Source organism: Engraulis encrasicolus, chromosome 14, assembly GCF_034702125.1.
Source record: "Engraulis encrasicolus isolate BLACKSEA-1 chromosome 14, IST_EnEncr_1.0, whole genome shotgun sequence".
NCBI lineage: Eukaryota > Metazoa > Chordata > Actinopteri > Clupeiformes > Engraulidae > Engraulis > Engraulis encrasicolus.
The window spans coordinates 22,346,227-22,366,226 of NC_085870.1; the positions used below are offsets into that span (position 1 = coordinate 22,346,227).

General features: G+C 45.1%; 1 protein-coding gene across 1 annotated transcript in view; it reads left to right on the forward strand.

The window, feature by feature from the left end:
• slc12a5a (solute carrier family 12 member 5a) overlaps window positions 1–20,000 on the forward strand; it is a 230,664-nt gene that overhangs the window by 187,952 nt on the left and 22,712 nt on the right. The window contains exons 9-17 of the mRNA XM_063215202.1: window positions 5,058–5,305; window positions 7,678–7,889; window positions 8,622–8,789; window positions 10,821–10,919; window positions 12,325–12,382; window positions 13,065–13,239; window positions 14,674–14,792; window positions 17,165–17,263; window positions 18,161–18,280. Coding sequence (XP_063071272.1) covers window positions 5,058–5,305; window positions 7,678–7,889; window positions 8,622–8,789; window positions 10,821–10,919; window positions 12,325–12,382; window positions 13,065–13,239; window positions 14,674–14,792; window positions 17,165–17,263; window positions 18,161–18,280 — 1,298 coding nt within the window. The remainder of the gene's footprint in view (window positions 1–5,057; window positions 5,306–7,677; window positions 7,890–8,621; window positions 8,790–10,820; window positions 10,920–12,324; window positions 12,383–13,064; window positions 13,240–14,673; window positions 14,793–17,164; window positions 17,264–18,160; window positions 18,281–20,000) is intronic.

The window sequence follows — 20,000 nt, forward strand, 5'->3', positions numbered from 1 at the left end:
CACACACACACACACACACACAGTGCCACCTCATACATTTACTAACATTTACTTCTACATGGAAATGGACAATAAAAATATCACAGGTGGAAAAAAACAAGGCCATGCATTTATTTTCATTGTATTTTGGTGGTATCGGTATCGGTACTCGGTATCGGCAAGTACACACATTAATGTACTCGTACTTGTATCGGTTGTATCGGCCAGTCATAATGAAAACTTAGAATTTGATGGTGGTGGTAAGTATTCATGAAAAAGGTAACATTAGTGAATGGGTAGCATGATTTCTGGAAATCAACATCTAAAAGTCTTACACAATGCACCTTTAAATTGGTATCTGACTGGCGAAGACATACAGTACATGAATTTACAAACACGGACACACAATTGGCACAACTGTGTGGACACACTGCAATTAACCAGACTCCAAACACACTGCTTCACATACAGTATATTTATACACAATTCCTGTCTCTGCACAAATGGTGAGCTTGCAGAGCTACCGACACACACACACAAAAAGCGTTTCAGTTTCCCAAAATACTCCATCTCTTTATTCTGTCTGTCTCAAACCGCCTTTCTTCCTCTTCTCCTCTCTCGCCTCACTTCTTTTCTCGGCGTGTCTCTGTTCTGTCTGTTAAGTGTCTACCTTCAAAGCCCGCTGAGCAGATTTCCACTCCTCCGCCCTTCCATCTTCTCACCAGGCCTCCAGCTCTTCATCTTGAAGGCCTCTGATTGTATGGTTTTCTTCTGTTCTCTCTCTCTCTCTTTTCTCTCTGTTCTTTTTCTATCTTTTTTCCCCTTCATCTGTCTTGCAGTCTTTCATCCTATCTTTTCGAAGGCGTTTCTGATTGTCTTGGTTTTGTTCTGTTCTTTCGTTTTTCTCCTTCACCTGTCTTCCTGTCTTTCTTCCTGTCTTTTCGCTTCACCCCTCCTGTCTCTTCATATCTGTATCCCCCTCCTTTTTCTCTTCCCTTCCTTTCTCTCTCTCCATCCTCTTGGCTTTGAGTCTATTCTCTCTCTCTTTTTTTCTCTTTTCTCTCTTTATTCTCTCGCTGCTCATTGTCTTCTTGCCCTCTTTCATCTTGCACGTCTCCTCATCCATCTTACATCCCCTTTTATCCCCCCTCTCTCTCTCTCTTTGTCTCTCAGTCTTTTTTTCCTCTCTCTATCTCTTCCCTTATCCATCTCTATAGGCCCTACCTGTTATTCCTTTCTCTGTCCATCTGCTTGTCTTTCTCCCTCCCACCTTCTCTCTCTCTCTCTCTCTCTCTCCCTCCCTCTCTCTCTCTCTCTCTCTCTCTCTCTCTCCCTCCCTCTCTCTCTCTCTCTCTCTCTTTCTCTCTCTCTCTCTCTCTCCCTCTCTATGCAGGGCAGGTAATTATGTAAATACCATATTAGTGCTCTAGCAAGCATAAGGCGAGAGCTAGTAGAATAATGTATGTCTGTTGAACCCTCATTCCTCAGTAAAGGACACATGGACACACACACACACACGCACACGCACACACACACACACACACACACACACACACACACACACACACACACACACACACACACACACACACACACACACACGGAAACAGTCACATTCACACACACATATTCAGGTAAACATATTTATACACACAACATGCATGCATGCACACACACACACTCACACACATGAGTATAGACTCACACACCACACCACACACAGTGTGTGATGGTGAAGAGAACAGGCTTCTGACTGGAGCCTTACATCATTGGAGGGAATCGTAGCAGAGATAGTAGAGAGAGAGAGGTTCCATTGGCTCATTGATTCCGGGTTCTAGTATTGCAAGGGGGAGGGGGGGAATCCCCCTTTAGGCAGACCTAAGGACTGTTCTATTCAATGCTAGGAGTATTATGACACGCCCCTTTAGGCAGACCGAACCTGGTCATGTTAGGTGCCCATAGCAACCTATTACATTGGCATATCTATATATACTTAAAGAATCTCTGATCGTAGCGTAGCACAGTGCAAGGCTGTTAGTGTCCATTATGATGAGGGACACCAATCTGCTCCCCAGCTGAAGAGAGGTTAGGTGGATATGGACAGCTTCTACAGAGACCTTTTGGTAGCGTGGAGAATTGGAAGGCGAGTGCCATTTTATTCATTGGAAGCCCTTCCATGCTGCTAGCATATCCCCTGTCTTTGGCCTAATTCATACCGGAGCGGGGATGCGGGGCAGGACGGAAGCGATTTTTCTATATTGGAAAATAGAACTTGAGACGGCAGCGACCAGCGGTGTCCCATTCAAATGAATGGCAAAGTAGCGAGCTAGCTTTGGCTGTGGGGGGCATTTTGAACAGGACTGGTCGACGCTGTTGGTGTGAAAGGCAGAGTACAACACACCGGCCGAAACTAAGCAGAAAGACCTTAGTCGTCTCGCTGCCGTTCCGCCATGCTCTAGTTTGAATCTGGCCTTTTAGCCACACCATCAACTGTTCAGTGCTATTTCAACACTAAAGAGTTGGACCAAACGAGATGAGTGTTACATGCTGTAAGTGTGACTCTGACTATGACTCTGTAAGTGTTGAGTTAACGCTGGACATTTGACTGTCTGTGTAGCACTGTTCATACAGTATATCCTCTCTCTGTAAGCTAACATTATGGCTTAGCCAGCATGGAGGGATCAAGGCAATTGCCTCTCACCACCTCGATGCCAAATCAGCTCAAGGGAAGCACTGACTGCTGTTGAATGCAGGGCTAGAGGAAGTTCTGGTTCCAAATTAAATATTGGCCCGATTACTTAACCAAAATAATCAGGTTATTGGAATAAACAGGTTATTGGAATGAACTGTTTATTGTCGTCTGTTGGTTGCATGGGTTCCATTTAAGTGTGTGACACTAACCAGGAATTCAAGGCTTGTGATTGGCTACTTACCATTCTAGAATGTCAATTACCCGATAATAACCTCTTTAAGGTGTTAACATGTCTTGAGAAATCAGTTTATTATCCAAAAACCTACCTGTGCAAATTAGATTTCTTATAAACCAATTACTGCAATAAACCGATTATTATAAACTGTTTATTCAGTTATGAGCACTTCAATAAGCCAGTTACTTCAAAAACCTAATTATAAACTTTTTATTGATGTGCATATAAACGGTCTCACTGACTATACGGTTTAAAACAAGTTCTTGAAAATGGCCACATTTGGAATGTCCTTCCACTGTTTGGACTACGCTGATGCTGGTTAGCCAATGTTTGTAATAGCAACCAAACCAGGGAATATCCATGAAGGGTTTTTCAAGGGCTTGAAATTTGATATACTAACAAGTCCTTGCAATATTTGCAGCATTTTTCTACGTGAAAAAATCACTGTGCAATCCTGCCCAAGACGTCGTCCTGTCATCTCGGGTCTGTTCTAAAACAAGTTGGGCGAATAAGAAGTACTGTATGCTTGTGTTAAAGTATGCACATTTCCATTTAATGCTGGGTGTGACTGGCTTAACCATGTGTGAAATATTAAACAGCCAATTCTTTTCTGGAGGCCTCTCAGCAGTGTTGCCAGATTGGGCAGTTTCTCGCCCAAATGGGCTGCTTAGGATAGCCGTCTGCGGGTAAAAAGGGCATTTTTGCATTAAAAACCGCCCATTGTTAGGCCATTGAAATCATTAGAAATGGGCGGGATTTAGTGCTTCCCGGCGGGTTTTGAGGATTTGTTGGGCTGGAAATCATCAGCCTCATCTGGCAACCCTGCCTCTCAGTGCTATATTGGGCGGCCAGGCCATAAAGTCTTAGGGCCATGGTGCTTTATGGACGCTGATATAATGAAAGTATTTTTAGATGGAGCATAATGTGCATTAATGGTTTGTAATTCAGTCTATTAATTCCACGCATGGCTGCTTGCATTAGCGTGCTGAGAGAGTGTGTGTGACATACACACACGTGTGTTTAAATGTGCACACACACACACACACGAACACACACGCACGCACGCACGCACGCACACACACACGCACACATACAGTGCCCACGCCTGCCCGATTGGAGAGAATTAGAGTCTCCCTTCATCTCTTCTCTCACTCCCTTCTGTCACTCTGTCACTTTTGCTTTCTGTCTCCCTCTCCCTTTCTTTCTCTCTCTCTCTCTCCCTCTCTCTCTCTCTCTCTTGCCATTTTCCCTTTCCTCCTTTCTGCCTCACTCTAGCTCTTTGTTCTGTCTTTGGCAGGCACACACATGTGCACACACGCACACACACACACACACACACACACACACACACACACACACACACACACACACACACACACACACACACACACACACACACACACACACACACACACACACACACACACACACTTCTCTCTCTGTCTCTCTGTCTCTCTCTCTCTCTCTCTCTCTCTCTCTCTCTCTCTCTCTCACACACACACACACACACACACACACACACCCTCTCTCTCTCTCTCGTTCTTTCTCTCTGTGTCTGCTTGTCTGTCTGTCTCTCTCTTTTTCTTAAGCGCCTTATTTGTAGACAGCTGTTTTCAGTTTCACTTCAGTTGGTCCTGAGATGCATCAGTGGGCTCTTTTCATTCCAGCTGTGAAGCTTAAAATTAAACAATAAATTCCATCAATCAAGCAATATGTGAATTTTATATTAGTTGATGTCTTAGTACCCCCCTTCTGTCAGCCTTTCTACCAATCAAAAAATTTACGAATAAAACTGACAGAACTAGATTTTTTTTGTGTGTATGTAATGGACGCCAACTAGCTACTAGCAGAGTTCAGTGGTACGATGTTAGTTAACGTTTGCCTGGCTCTTGCCCAACCTGTAGTTCAACACAGCTTCGTGAGTTCCACTACTAGGTCTGGGAGACTGTAGCAGGATTCCATCTCTCCCGTCAAAAAATATTCGCAGCATTTATTGCTTCGCTATCAACAAACTCCTTCAAAAACATTATCGTGCTGAGGGGAGTTGTTTAAGAGAACTTTTGTATGTTGTGAACTGGTGGTGAAATCCAATGAATGAGTTGGGAATCTCTCTCTCTCTCTCTGCTCTGTGCTGTTCTCTGTGACCTACAGATCTACATCGTGCCGCAGGCGGCCATCTTTAAGATGGAGGGCCTGGAGGGGCCGGAGGCAGAGGCGGCCATGTTGAACAACATGCGTGTGTACGGCACGGTGGTGCTGAGCTTCATGGCCATCGTGGTGTTTGTGGGCGTCAAGTACGTCAACAAGCTGGCCCTCGTCTTCCTGGCCTGCGTCATCCTCTCCATCATCGCCGTGTACGCCGGCGTCATCAAGACGGCCATCGACCCGCCCGACTTCCCGTGAGTACAGCACCTGTGTGTGTGTGTGTGTGTGTGTGCACGCACACACTTTTGTTTCAGTATGACAGTACTATGTTCAAACTAGAAAAGGCATGGCATAATTAGATGATAGACAAAAATAATCACTTTGCAAATGTGAATGACTATATTCCTGTGTCAAATTTTCAAAATGACACATTCATGTCAGTTCATTTGCAAAATCAACCTGCTTTGAAAGTTTCTGATCACGCACTAATAGAACTGTAGCCTAATTAGTGAAGGGAATGTAGGCTAATGATTTTGACCAACACAACTGAAACAACCACATAAGGGTTAGGCTATTTTTTTTTGCCTACGATGGTATATGCATCATTCTCATGGGCCACTGGTTGGTCTTGGCGCTGTCGACTGAAGCGGCATTTCCTTCCCCGCATTCCTCATGGAAAATCACAATTCACCGTTGTTAATCAGTCCATGAGCTTTGTGGTCCATCTCGCAACTGACTTAAAATTTAGTGAAGGGGGTGTAATGCATTTGACCACCATTGTGAACTTACACAGCCACAAATTCGATATTTTTTGGCTATGGTACTATCCAATTAATTCTGCAGCATTGTCAACCAAAGTGATCTGAGTTGGTCACTGTCCATCTCGCAACAGTTCACTTCCACTTCACACATATTTTAGGCAGCAGTAATTCATTTCACAGGATTGTTTGTTAACTTCAATGAGGGTGTAGCCTAAGCCAGTGCTTCCCAACCTATGGATCACGACCCCAGCCCTCTTGATTTTAAGGGGTTTCATTTTAAATCCATATAAAGCCCATGTTGAATAAATGACAAAGCATTTAATTAATATATGCATAGAAGCAACACATTTTAAGTGCTATATCAAACATTTATGGGTCACCAAAGCATACAATGGTAAAAATATGGGTCCCTGAAGAAAAAGGTTGGGAATGACTGGCCTAGGCTATAGGCTGCCTGCTGATGAGCAACTTTTTAGGTTGATAGCACTGTTGTTGGAGCTGGCGTCAAAGGAGACAGTCCCACCCTGACCCTGTCCCTTACTGCTTAGAATGGCGCAGGAACACACGTGTGGAATATTCGCCGGTGCTCGGCCATTATGCTGTCGGGCTTTCTGATCCCTGTCTATCTCGCAAACAATTTGGGGTTAACTTTAAATGTAGCGAAGGGGACGTAATGAATTTTACCAGTATTGTGACCGTACAGTCATTGTTGGCAACGGTAGCCTAATAAATTCGACAGCATTGTGAACCTAGGTCACAATCCACAGCAACATTGTTATCTTACACGATTACATATTCCATATTTTTGATAACGTAATTAATTCGACAGCATCGTGAACCTAAACGATCTAAATGATAACATATAGGCCACACATCACCAATTCCATATTTTTGCCAGCGGTGGTAATACATTTGAAAGGATTGTTTGCTGCCTGCGGATGGAGGCTGCCTGTGGATTAATGACTTTTTAGGTGAAATGCACTTGGTGTTGGAGCTGGTGGCAAAGGAGAGAGTCTCTCCCTGTTCCTTATTGTTGCTGTAAAAGGCGCAGGCAGTCACGCCGGTGCTCAGTGCTCACCGCGCGCACCTTGTGGCAGGCATTGAAATAGCAGAGAACGAACAGACAAACACAGACAACACACAAACTCAGGCGATCACATAACCTCCTTGGCGGAGGTAATTAGCAGCAGTTTAGCAAATAGCAGCATGTCAAGACTGCTGCCCGGCATGTCAAGACAGCTGCCCGCATCTGATCCCCTTGTGTTGACAGATGGCTACTAACTCGGTTGGTTCAGGTGGGGACAGTTTACTGCACGGGCCTACTAGTCCCAGGGCCAGGGTCTCAAGAGTCAAGGGGGCCCTGAAGCTCTCTAGCCTCTATATTAGCATTCTCATATTGTTTTAAAATCACACTTTTAACAACTTTATTTTAACGATTCCCACTCGTTGACAACATAGACTCTTGTAGACTTGGTGCACTGGTTGGATAAAATTTAGGGTGGATTCTTGTTAGGGTTTTTAAGAACAAAAAGAAGATCTACCTCTTTAGGTGCAATGGAGCAAATGGCGTAACAGCTATGTGATATCATATGCTAGTGTTGTAATGACACCTCTGGCCAGTAGTGGGCTATAAATAAATGAAGGAAGCAAAGGACAGCACTCTTCAAAAATCTGAGGAGTGCTGTCCTTTGTTTCCTTCATTCATTTATGGTCTATGTAGAATTCAGCATCCAGTTAAGGACTGTGAGAATCATTAGGCGCTAGTGTGAACGTGTCTTCTCCTAGTTTTCAGTTGTAGGCTATGTAATGTAATTAACTGTTTATGTGTCAGCCTCTGACTTTGCTCTTTGTCTTTCGTCTTGTAGGGTGTGTGTCCTGGGAAACCGTACGCTGGTGTGGAAGGGCTTCGACGTGTGTGCCAAGGTGGTGGAGCGGGACAACGGCACAGTGACCACGCAGCTATGGCGGCAGTTCTGCGACTCGGAGCTCCTCAACGCCACCTGCGACGAGTACTTCGTCAACAACAACGTCACCATCATACAGGGCATTCCCGGGGTCGCCAGCGGAGCACTGTGGGGTGAGAGCAGTGTTGCCAGATGTGTCTGGTCAAATCCTGCCCAAAAGGTTCTCAAAAAATGCCAAAATGACCTAAATTCCGCCCCATTTCAACAAATTGCACTGACTTCTATGGGCCCAAAACGACAAATGGCCGTTCCCGTTTCATCCCAAGTAGCCAAATTGGGCGGGTAACCGCCCAATCTGGCAACACTGGGTGAGAGCCTACTGCACACTTCATTGATTTCATTTATTCATTGCCAACCATCAATTAATGAAATACGGGACATTTCACTTTGGCGGGCGGTCTGGGGGTCCCACACTAAATGTGAAACTGTGCTTGGAAAAAAAATCCCTCCCTAACTGTAACATATCAAAGTAACACCATAAGGAACAAGAAAAACAATGTAACATTTGCAGAGAAGCAGTTTGGTCTCCTTCACTACTAGCTTCAGTTGTTGAGACCCTGCGTGTCTGGTCTGGCCAGGAAAATAATTCAGGGACCCAGTTAAAAGCAAAAAAGTTTCTTGAATAGGTATAAGTTCTCTTTTATTTCAATGTCTGTGAACTCGTTAACAACTACCATCCTTGTGATGCCATCTATGTTTGTAGGAGGCCGTACTAGGTCTGCACCTAAAGTATGCAGTTTCTGCGTCTCCATGATGGCACTTTATGTCTGTATGCATAATTGTGTTTCTCTTGTCCCTCTTCCTAATCTTGTAATCTGTAATTTTGTCCCTCCCTACCTCCACAGAGAACCTGTTTGGGAGCTACACGGAGAAGGGTGTGTACATTGAGAAGCTGGGGATTGCCAGTACCCCCGAGGCCGAAGTCAACGCCAAGCCAAGCAGCCGCTTCCTGCTGTCCGACTGTACCTCCTTCTTCACCCTGCTGGTGGGCATATACTTCCCCTCCGTCACAGGTCGGTTTCTATCCACCCGTCCATGCATGATCAAACAACAGCATAACCGTGCGATCACACCGCCAGCATTGAACACGTGGAAAGCACCGGAAGTAATTGACTTTGTATGGGAGAGCAGGCAGCAGAAGCGTTAAAAGCTGCAAAAGCGTTTCTAGTGCCGACGGCGTCAAGAGCGTCAAAATCCTAGGTCGTCAAAAGTTGAACTTCTTCTAAAAATATGTAATGAGCTCGGCGCCAGCAGGCATCAGCCGATGGAATGGTCACATTTTTCTAAACACAAGCTTCGGTTGGTCGAGATCCCTGGCCGAACGCTTCAGGTTGAATTGTTTGCCGCGTTCAACACCCCTGATCTGTGCTTTCCAGGCAGGAGTCAGCAGCATTGTAGCTCTTTCAACGCCGGCTGTGTGATCGCACGGTAAGGGTCAATGACGTTTTTTGAGGGCTCAGATGTCAGGTGGTACAGCTATGGACATCTAATGGTCATCAATTAGGGCACTCGACTCTTCTGCCAAGCGGCTGACCCGAGCTCGGCTCCCGGGCACGGTCCTTTGCCGACCCCTCCCCATTTCTCTCCCAATTCGCTTCCTGTCCACCTCTCATACTGTCCTATCAAATAAAGTCGAAAAAGACCAAAACAAAATCTTTTTAAAAAAAACCAATGAAGCTGCTTCTTGGATAATCCACCAAAAGCAAACAAAAATGTAACCCACACAATAGCAGCATTAGTTGTCACAGCACCACCCTGATGTGAATTTTACTTCCTACTACTAAAACGTCATTGGGCCATACTATATGAACTAATTTGCTTTCTCTAAGAATCTGTTCAGCTCCACTTCCTCTTCATCAAAGACTGCATAGTGTGATTATGAAGTACTGTGCACTGATCATCTTCTTCTTCTGTGTCAAAGTGAATATGAAGTAGGCATGCTCTTCCTGGTCGTCCTTCAGTAGATCTAGGGTTGCCAACTATCCCTTGAAATATGGAATCGTCCCATAAATAGAAATAAAAGTATCGGGTACTATTGTGCTGCAATTTGTCCCGTATTACAGTGAGAATCAACACTAGTTTTCAAAATGTCAATGGAATGAGTGGGAATAAGATGGGATTTGCCAATATTCGCCCTAGAATTGGTTAAAATGCAGAAAAGTGCATCTAAGAAATGGGCAGGACCCCAGAAAAAGTGTGTGTGTGTGTGTGCGTGTGTGTGTGTGTGTGTGTGTGTGTGTGTGTGTGTGTGTGTGTGTGTGTGTGTGTGTGTGTGTGTGTGTGTGTGCGTGCGTGCGTGCGTGCGTGCGTGCATGCGTGCGTGCTCCCATGCATCCATGCGTGTGTGTGTGAGAGAGAGATAGATGGTGGTGAGGTGAGGTGAGGGGCATATATTTCTGAAATGTCTCTATAATGTCTGTATATGCGTTCCATATGCCTCCCCATGTGTCCAACCTGCTGTGTAGGTCGGTAATGAGGGTGTTGTGCAGGTCTGTAATTGTGCCGTGTCAGGTGTTGTCGAGTGGGCTGTTTGAGGGAGACACATCTGGTGTTTACATAGATAGACAGGGCCCCTGACAGCTTCTGCCGGGCCCAGGACAAAACCATCCTCCTCAATATCTACAATGTAATGGGGTCCCAATTCTGGGCCCCTCCTTTCTCTGGGCCTGGGACAACAGACCCCTCTGTCCCCCCCTGTCGGCGGACCTGTAGATAGATATGCATGTGAGTGATGATGCCTAGCATCGCTATGGAGACGGAGATAGCTCAATAGCTCAGGATGGGAGTTGGCAGCAGCAGATGTTTAAGATCACTTCATCCAGGGAGCGCAGTTTATAGAGGGTTGAGCATGTATTCACGTGTGTATGTGTGTGTGTGTGTGCGTGTGTGTGTGTGTGTGTGTGTGTGTGTGTGTGTGTGTGTGTGTGTGTGTGTGTGTGTGTGTGTGTATGTGTGTACGTGTGTGCGTGTGTGTGTGTGTGTGTGTGTGTGTCTGTGCATGTGTGTGTGTGTGTGTGCGTTGTGTTTATTTTCTTCTCCCACAGGTATCATGGCGGGCTCCAACCGGTCAGGTGATCTGCGTGATGCTCAGAAGTCGATCCCCATTGGGACCATCCTGGCCATCACCACAACCTCCATCATCTGTATCCTTACACACACGCGCGCGCGCACACACACACACACACACACACACACACACACACACACACACACACACACACACACACACACACACACACACACACACACACACACACACACACACACACACACACACACACACACACACACACACACACACACACACACACACACACACAGGAGTGGAACTTTAAAAAATTCCCCATCGGTCACTGTGGCAGGCAGTTTCTAAAATCTATCAGTCACTCACAATTTTTACCAGTCACCATTTTTACCAGTTCATATTCAACCAATCCAAACAAGTAAGATCATTTTCTGATCAATACTTTTGTTTGAGGTCATACATTCAGGTATTGTGATGGTAATAACTGTTTTCATTACCAATTTACTTAAACCTTTGATGTTGGACGCTGCGTATAAATCAGTAGAAAAACGTTCACCCATCACACACACACACACACACACACACACACACACACACACACACACACACACACACACACACACACACACACACACACACACACACACACACACACACACACACACACACATGCTTACATGCTCACACATGCATAGACACACACACACACACACACACACACACACACACACACACACACACACACACACACACACACACAGTAACATGCACTCCAGAAAGAAAGCAACTGCAAAAATTGTGTGTATGGAGTGCCCCTTGTGGTTATTAAGGGACATGTTCATAGGTGCAAACTAAAGCTGAAAGTTGTTCCTTGTTACCATTGTCAGTTTTTATGAGGAATGTGTTTGTCTGGCAGATGACTAGTACATTGAATAAATGGCTTAAAACAAATGACACCGCACTCACAATTAAAAGGTGCAAAACAAAAGCAAAAATTGTGAAATAAAAATGTCTGCACACTCAAATACTTTTTTTTCTTTCAATGGCCAAGCCTTCCGTCTAAAGCTGAGGAAAGCTCGGCTAAAGCTTGGCCATTAAAAGGGAAAAAGGGATTTAAGTGTGCAGACATTTCCCTTTCACATGAAATATAGAGAAAGCACTTCTGTGTGTCCATCACGGAAAACAATTCTGTGTCTAGGGGCACAGGATTTTGGCAAAATCCGTGAAACTGACACGGATTTTGTGTCCCAAAGATCTGTGTCCATTCCACGGAATTCTGAGAGATCTTGTTGCAGCAGAGTGTGTTACTAAACCTCCATCCCGAAGCCTCATACAGTATCGGTAGCGCTGAGCAATCGGACTGTGACTCCCATACCCGAACTTGAGCGTTGACAGACTAGGAGGTGGTGGGTTCGAGCCCTGAGTGGCAGACTGCACAGGTACACCTCAGTTACACACCTCTGATCTAAAAGTCGAATGCAATTATCCAGCAGAGCCGTGCTCTCCTTAACTGTTCCCCTCAGACATGTCCAGTGTGGTGCTCTTCGGTGCCTGCATCGATGGAACAGTATTGAGGGACAAGTAAGAGCTTTTGCTATGAATGTGTTACTGTGTGGCATTACTTTTCTGGAAAAAAATGACTTGTGTGTTTGTGTGTGTGTGTGTGTGGTTGGCATATCATGAGTGGTGACGTACATACAGTATGTGTGTGGTGTGGTCATGTGTGTGCGTGATATCACAAGGTTGGTCTGTGGGATGGTCCCGACATTGAATCCTTTTGGATACAACTCACCCCTTTTCAATACTGTGGCGGGTCGAGTTTACAGCATTGTACAATATACAGTAGGGGTCGACCGATACAGGTTTTTTAATGCCCGATGCTATACAGATTTTGTTTTTTGCTATACCCGATTTCCGATAATCGATATTTGGGGCCGATATGGGTTAAAAATAACTTAAAAATAAACATTCCTTTAACATTATCAAATTGAGGTAGAACTTGTAACATTTAAACACCCCCTCTAACAATCAAGTAATGTCTAACAATCAAGTAATAAAAAAATAAAGTGTCTTGGTGCTTTTAAAATGACATAAAAAAATAAATATTGCGTATCGGCCAAAATCACACACGTATCGGCCGATACTGATACACTAAAAATATGCAACTATCGGCCCGATATCGAACCAATATATATATATCGGTCTCTCCTTAATATACAGTACATAAACCATGTGGTGACTGGTCGTGTGTGTGTGTGTTGAGGTTTGGCGAGGCGGTGCGGGGGAACCTGGTGATCGGGACGCTGGCGTGGCCGTCTCCCTGGGTGATCGTGTTCGGCTCCTTCTTCTCCACCTGCGGTGCCGGGCTGCAGAGCCTCACGGGGGCGCCGCGTCTCATGCAGGCCATCGCACGCGACGGCATCGTACCCTTCCTCCGGGTCAGTGCAGCACACACACACGCACACACATACACACACACACACACACAGACACGCACACACGCACACGCAAACACACAGACACACGCACACACATTTGGGAAATCTTCTTCTTGTTCTCTAGGGTATTATGGTGGCTGACAAACATAGCACATTGCCGCCATGACAATCTTTTGGGAAATGTTAATTGTTATGCTCTTGGTCAGACCAAGTCTGGAAGAGATTTGAAAGTCGATGAAATATTAAAAGGAGGAAAAGGCCAGTAATGAGAAAATGTTGTTGCTGTCCATGGTGCTGGTATACAGTTAACAGTGGCTGTTGGGGAACTGCTAGCCTGATTATCATCGACATTCAAATCTCTTCGAGACTTGGTCTGTCCAAGAGCATAACAATTAGCATTTCCCAAACGGCATGGTTGACCCGCCTCCCGTGGTTTGCTACTGGTTATTTGCTTCCCGACAAAGTGGGAGGAACTCACACACACACACACACACACACACACACACACACACACACACACACACACACACACACACACACACACACACACACACACACACACTACCCACATGCACTACCCACCTACGACCTTCCTCAGGGTCAGCACACTTATCCTTTCACACACATGCACACACACACACACACACACACACACACTGTGGCAGGGTACTGCATCTTTACTCAAGGGCACACGCACTATACACATAAACACACATAATAATAACTACACAACAGCTACACACCACATATTACCACACACTCTGTCTCACTGTAGCAGGGTAGTGGGTTTTTTTTACTCAAGGGCACTCACACTATACACATAAACACGCACAGTAATAGCTACACAATAACTACACAACACACACATTAACTACACACCACACACACATATCACCACACACACTGTTGCAGGGCACTGTGTCTCTACTCAAGGGCAAACACACTATGCTCATAAACACACATAATAATAACTACACACCTCGTGCACATCCTGATGCCTGCCAGGGACCGTACCTGTCTACTGTGCTGTGCCCTCACTCAAAGTCAGAACACACACAGAGACACAGGCTGAACATGCGCACGTCCACACACACGGACACACGCACACACACACACACAAAAACACACAAACACACACACACACACACACACACACACACACACACACACACACACACACACACACACACACACACACACACACACACACACACACACACACACACACACACACACACACATACACACACACACACACACTGTTACATTTTACTCACATGTCTCTTAATGAATGCCTTTGTGTGTGTGTGTATGTGTGTGTGCATGTGCGTGTGTGTGCATGCATCCGTGTGTGTGTGCGTGTGTGTGTGTGCATGCATGCGTGTGTGTGTGCGTGTGTGCGTGTGCGTGTGTGTGTGTGTGTGCATATTACAGGTGTTTGGCCATGGGAAGGCTAACGGTGAGCCCACCTGGGCCCTACTACTGACCGCCTGCATCTGTGAGAGCGGCATCCTCATCGCATCTCTGGACTCTGTCGCCCCCATCCTCTCCATGTAAGACACTCACACACACACGCATGCAGGCACACACGCATGCAGGCACACACACACACACACACACACAGACACACACACACACACACACACACACACACACACACACACACACACACACACACACACACACACACACACACACACACACGCATGTACACACACACAGACACACACAAACAGACACACACACACACAGACACACACACACACACACAGACACATGCATGCACACACACAGACACACACAGACACACACACACACACACACAAACAGATTTATTTTCTAAATTTAGCTTCTTAATACTTTTTTATGCATCTTTTTGTTTTATACTACATCTACATTTTACCTTGTGTTGGACAATGCTATCATCTGCTTTGGTCAAAGTGTAATATTTAAGACTTCAGGTCGAGTACAGCCGTTGAATTTCAGTTTTCGAATTCAGCAATGTTTTATTGTTTAGGGTGGGAGATAAAGAGACAAAAGGCCCCAGGCCTTATGCCATTGTCCCTCTCTCTCCCTCCCTAAAGAAGTGTCACATGCAGGACCTGTAGACACAAAGAGGAGAATTGAAGAGCCCCCTAACAAGGCATCAAATTTAAACAGCCCTACCAGGAAGTGAGGTCACATGCACATGCACATGCACATTGCAGTTGTAGTCTCAACGTAAGGGTCAAAGGCCATTTCAAATCAAAAGTTGGGGGTAAGGAAGTTTCAAACTTTTATTGTTACTCAAACATGTGGATAAAACAGTACATGGACATTGAAATATTATGTTATGTATTATATTGATGGCAATGTTCAGATGCCTTCAATTGGTCTGTGAAGATGTAACTGGGTCATGGCTGGATTGGCCTTATGGCATACAGGGCATTTGCCCGGTGGACTGTTGTTGATTTGGGCCTGGCCCTGCCCTCAATGGTATCAGTCCTCATGCTGCTACAGCAGGCCTCTTCAAGATTTAAAAGTATTTTGGCTGTTAGCATATTAGGTGAGTCAAATTTTGTCAAAGGCTTCATCTAGTGAAGGGCATGGCGATTCTTTCCCGCCAGTTCGTTCTCTTCGTTCAGTTCTGCTGAGGAATTTGTTCGTTCACAGTTCGTTCAGTCGTTCATTTTCATTACGTCACGCCACAATGCAAGAGAGCAAGGGGTGAATGTCGAGCGAACTAGTTCAGTGAACGAGAGGAGGAGGGGGGCATTCTTACTTTGCCTGTGTGCTTCTCTTGTCCAAACATATCAACTTAACTCATTTTGCCGAACAATATTATTTATTTAACAGCAGCACACATTAAAAAAAACTCAATTACAAGCTGCTTTTAACAAAAAAGTATGCCTTCGTCTCTGCCACATTAAATTGTTTATTCGTGGTCATGGAGACTGTTGCTATGCGCCCAGGCTGGTCTCGTTCGCGGGCTGAACACACTGTCATCATCTCTCTCAATGCCTGGACCGCTCTGGGCTAAAAGTACCCATCCTGCCTTTTCAGCCCAGTTCACCCCTGGACTGTAGTCAACTGTGTGACCTTACACCCACCTCCCTATCCATTTAGCTTGACCACAGCTGTAGTTACGTCATGTGCGAGTGTCTGGTTCACAGGCTAATTCAGGGATGTCAAACTCAGGGGCGGGGGCCAAATCTGGCCAGCGGAGCCATTTTATTCGGCCCGTTAGATCATTTCAAATGTGTATTACAGTTGGCCCACATACACCATTAATGTATTGGGTAACAGGACTTGAACATGAAATTCATTTCAACTACCATATATGATGGGGAAGAGTGTGTGTGAAATTTAACTATGAATATGAGGTGCATCTACTCACAATTTTAGTCCATTTTTTAAAAATAAATGTTGAGTTCGGCCCGCAACTTTTGATATTTTGAGTTTGAGATTTTGCTTTTGGCCCTCAGTCAATTTGACACCCCTGGGCTAGTTGCTCTCCTCCACAGATGTGCCCTCTTACTCCCTCTGAGATCTACAGGCTGGCTACTAGCTGGTTCCCCTAAGACCTGCTCTCTTGTTTTCTGGTGCAGTGGTGATTCATTGCCCTGAGACCTGCTCTCTGCTCTCCTTCCTTTCTGGTGAAGCAGGGCTGGACTGGCCATCTGGCATAGCGGGCGTTTCCTGGTGGGCCCGGCACCCGCATCGGCCCCTATTTTCACAAATGTTTTTTTTTTAATTCAATTTCTGAAAATAGGGGCCCACGAGGGTGCGGGGCCCACCGGAGAGTCAGTTCTGTGCCGCTAATTATTAGGGGGGCCCCTTTAAGCCAAAAGTGGCTGGGCCCTATTTCTCCCCCAGTTCAGCCCTGTGGTGAAGTGGTTGATTCATTAATTTCCCTGAAAATCCGTTTTTCTTTGTGTGTCTGCAGGTTCTTTCTGATGTGTTACATGTTTGTGAACTTGGCCTGTGCCCTTCAAACCCTCCTGAGAACACCCAACTGGAGACCGCGCTTCAAGTTCTACCATTGGTGAGTGCGGCTGTCAATCACAGCAGGAGCGTTTTTTTCATTGGCCCACACTTGACTTGGAAGTCCTCCATCCATGAAGAAGCCTTTGTAATCTGCTGTGTTCAGGGACTGTGAAATAGCTCTCTGTCGGGCTGTACCCGTGGCTGTGGGGGATTCGGCTGAAGCTATTGAGTTTGTGTTTCAATATTGAGTTCAGACGAGCCGTGAAAGAACTTGGCCTTGTGGATCTGCCTCTCTCCTTTTTTATTCTCTCCCTTGCTCTTCCTCTCTTGTTTTTTGTTCCGTTTCCGTGCCCCATGGTATTAACTACCTCTTTTGTCAAGTCTGCCGTTCACTCAATGCCTTTCCAGTTCATTATTTCTTCCATATGTTTACTCGAGAGATATCTGGCACAGAGACCACCAAAATGTTTTATTTGTCTGTGTAAAACTATGAATATGTTAACACTGTGTGGGTACATAGTAGATTCTGGAATCATATTTATTGTAGTAGGGCTCGCTTTTATTAGATTACACTTTGTTTTTCTGTTTGCCGGCACATTAATTAGATACAATTTAATGAAGAATGTAACTGCAGATAAAATTAGGTGCTTGTGCTGTAGGGTTTGGGTCAGGTATGTAAAGTGAAAGTACATTACACGGTTGATGCTGCATATACCGTATATACAGTAGATACACTAAAAATAAAGTGTTAAATGAAGTGTTACAAAAGGTTTACCTACAAAGAGAACTGAAGGGTTTTGGCACTGTATTTGTTAAGTCTTGTTGTTTTGTTGTTGTTTTGTTGTTGTTGTTGTTGTTGTTGTTGTTGTTGTTGTTGTTGTTATTGTTGGTGTTGTTTTTGGTACCAGTGTTATTTTTCACACCCAGCACCACTGACTGCCTGTGTCCCTTGCAGGGCGCTGTCCTTCCTGGGCATGAGTTTGTGTCTATCCCTGATGTTCATCTGCTCCTGGTACTATGCCATCGTTGCCATGGCCATCGCTGGATGTATCTACAAGTATATTGAGTTCCGCGGGTGAGTTGACTGCCAGATGTGTATCTTCATTACATTACATTACACATTAACATTTTGTGTGGCCAACACCATTTTTTAAGTGCATACTAATGAACATACAGTATGTGCAGGATTTCATGCTATTCTGGGGCAATTTTGGCTACTAGTTATCTACTCCTCTACAACTTACAGTACAGATATTTTTAAGTACAAAGTATTGGTTACAGTCCCTGAAGCAGTATGGTGTTAGATGCCTTTCTCAAGCGCAACCTCTTTATATTGCACATTGTCATACAGGGCAATTCAAAGTGCTTCACACACACACAAAAAAATGAAAAATGAAAAATGAAAGTAAAAAACACAAAAACAAGGAATACAACACTGCAAAATGTGTTGTATATCAAGGTCTGTGGGTGAGTCCAGCCTGCTGGTTTAGACAGATGGAAATGGGGAGGTCATCTAAAGTCTGCAGAAGAAGAATCTTTATAATCCCCCAATTTAGACGTGCACGCACGCACGCACGCACGCACGCACGCAGGCACGCACGCACACACACACACACAAACACACACACACACGCGCGCACACACACACACACACACACACACACACACAGGGGCGCCTGCAGACTTGACCAGTAAGGTACGCACCAACCCCCCCCCCCCCCCAAAAAAAAAAAAAACACCGGAGAAATGACAGCGGACGATGACACCGGAGGAGAAAAAAAACATAGGATTGGAGTATAGTCAGTATGTCTGGGGTGGTTTTCTTTATCAGTTGTCAATTTTTCTTATTGCTTTAGGCTAGGAAACAAGGTAACTTGTTGACGTTGACAAGGTGTTGGCCTATACGGTTTTGAAAACCTTTTGGCTATATTGGCGTTTTTCTTTTGTGCCGCCTTGCATAGGCTTACTATTACTTTTTTTTTTTTTTTAAACTGCGACATTGAACTGCAGCGACTTCCCCGACTATGCTACTAGGAAGCTTGCATGCACTTGTGTTCTCTCTCGTGCATGGGGATGAAACAAGTATGGCAGACGCCATATCATTAGATACAACTTTTCAAGCGTTAGGCTATACTTTTCGACTCGGGTAGAAAGTTGGCGCAGAGGTGTCTGCTGCAGCATGATGAATGAAGTTCACGTCACAATGGCTGAGCTGGGACCATAAAAAGCCCGGGCACGTTGTGCAAGAAAAGGCAGACAGCGACTACATCAGCCTGTTAACCCACCGGGGAGTGGACTGAATGTTAGTCCAGGCTGATAACAAATGAGACAGAGCACAAGAGAACCACCGACGCACTCGCACACAAATCGCAGAATGCTGTTCATGTCAGCAAACAGGAAAACGTGCGCAATAAGCATTAGAAAACACCCAAACTGCATGTCATCAAAACATGCAGAATTGCTTTAGAACTAAATGCTTTCCCGAACATAATGTCACACATAGCTAACCAGCTGTCAGTGCTGCCGTCCGAAGCTAGGAGGCTACAAAGCAAAGTTCCGTACCTCTCATAAAACCGTCTCTGTAGTAAGCCACAATACACAGAACGGTAACCAAAATACTTTAAATATGACACCAGAAGCAAAGTACCGGTACCCTATAATATTTGCCGCGGCGGGCTCAGTGATGAATGAAACAGCTTAGCCTACCTGTTACTGCTACCATCCAATGCCTTCGTCCTAGCCCACATGACAACTGGATTTTGGCTACGATTGAAACTTGTCACTTTCAAGACATT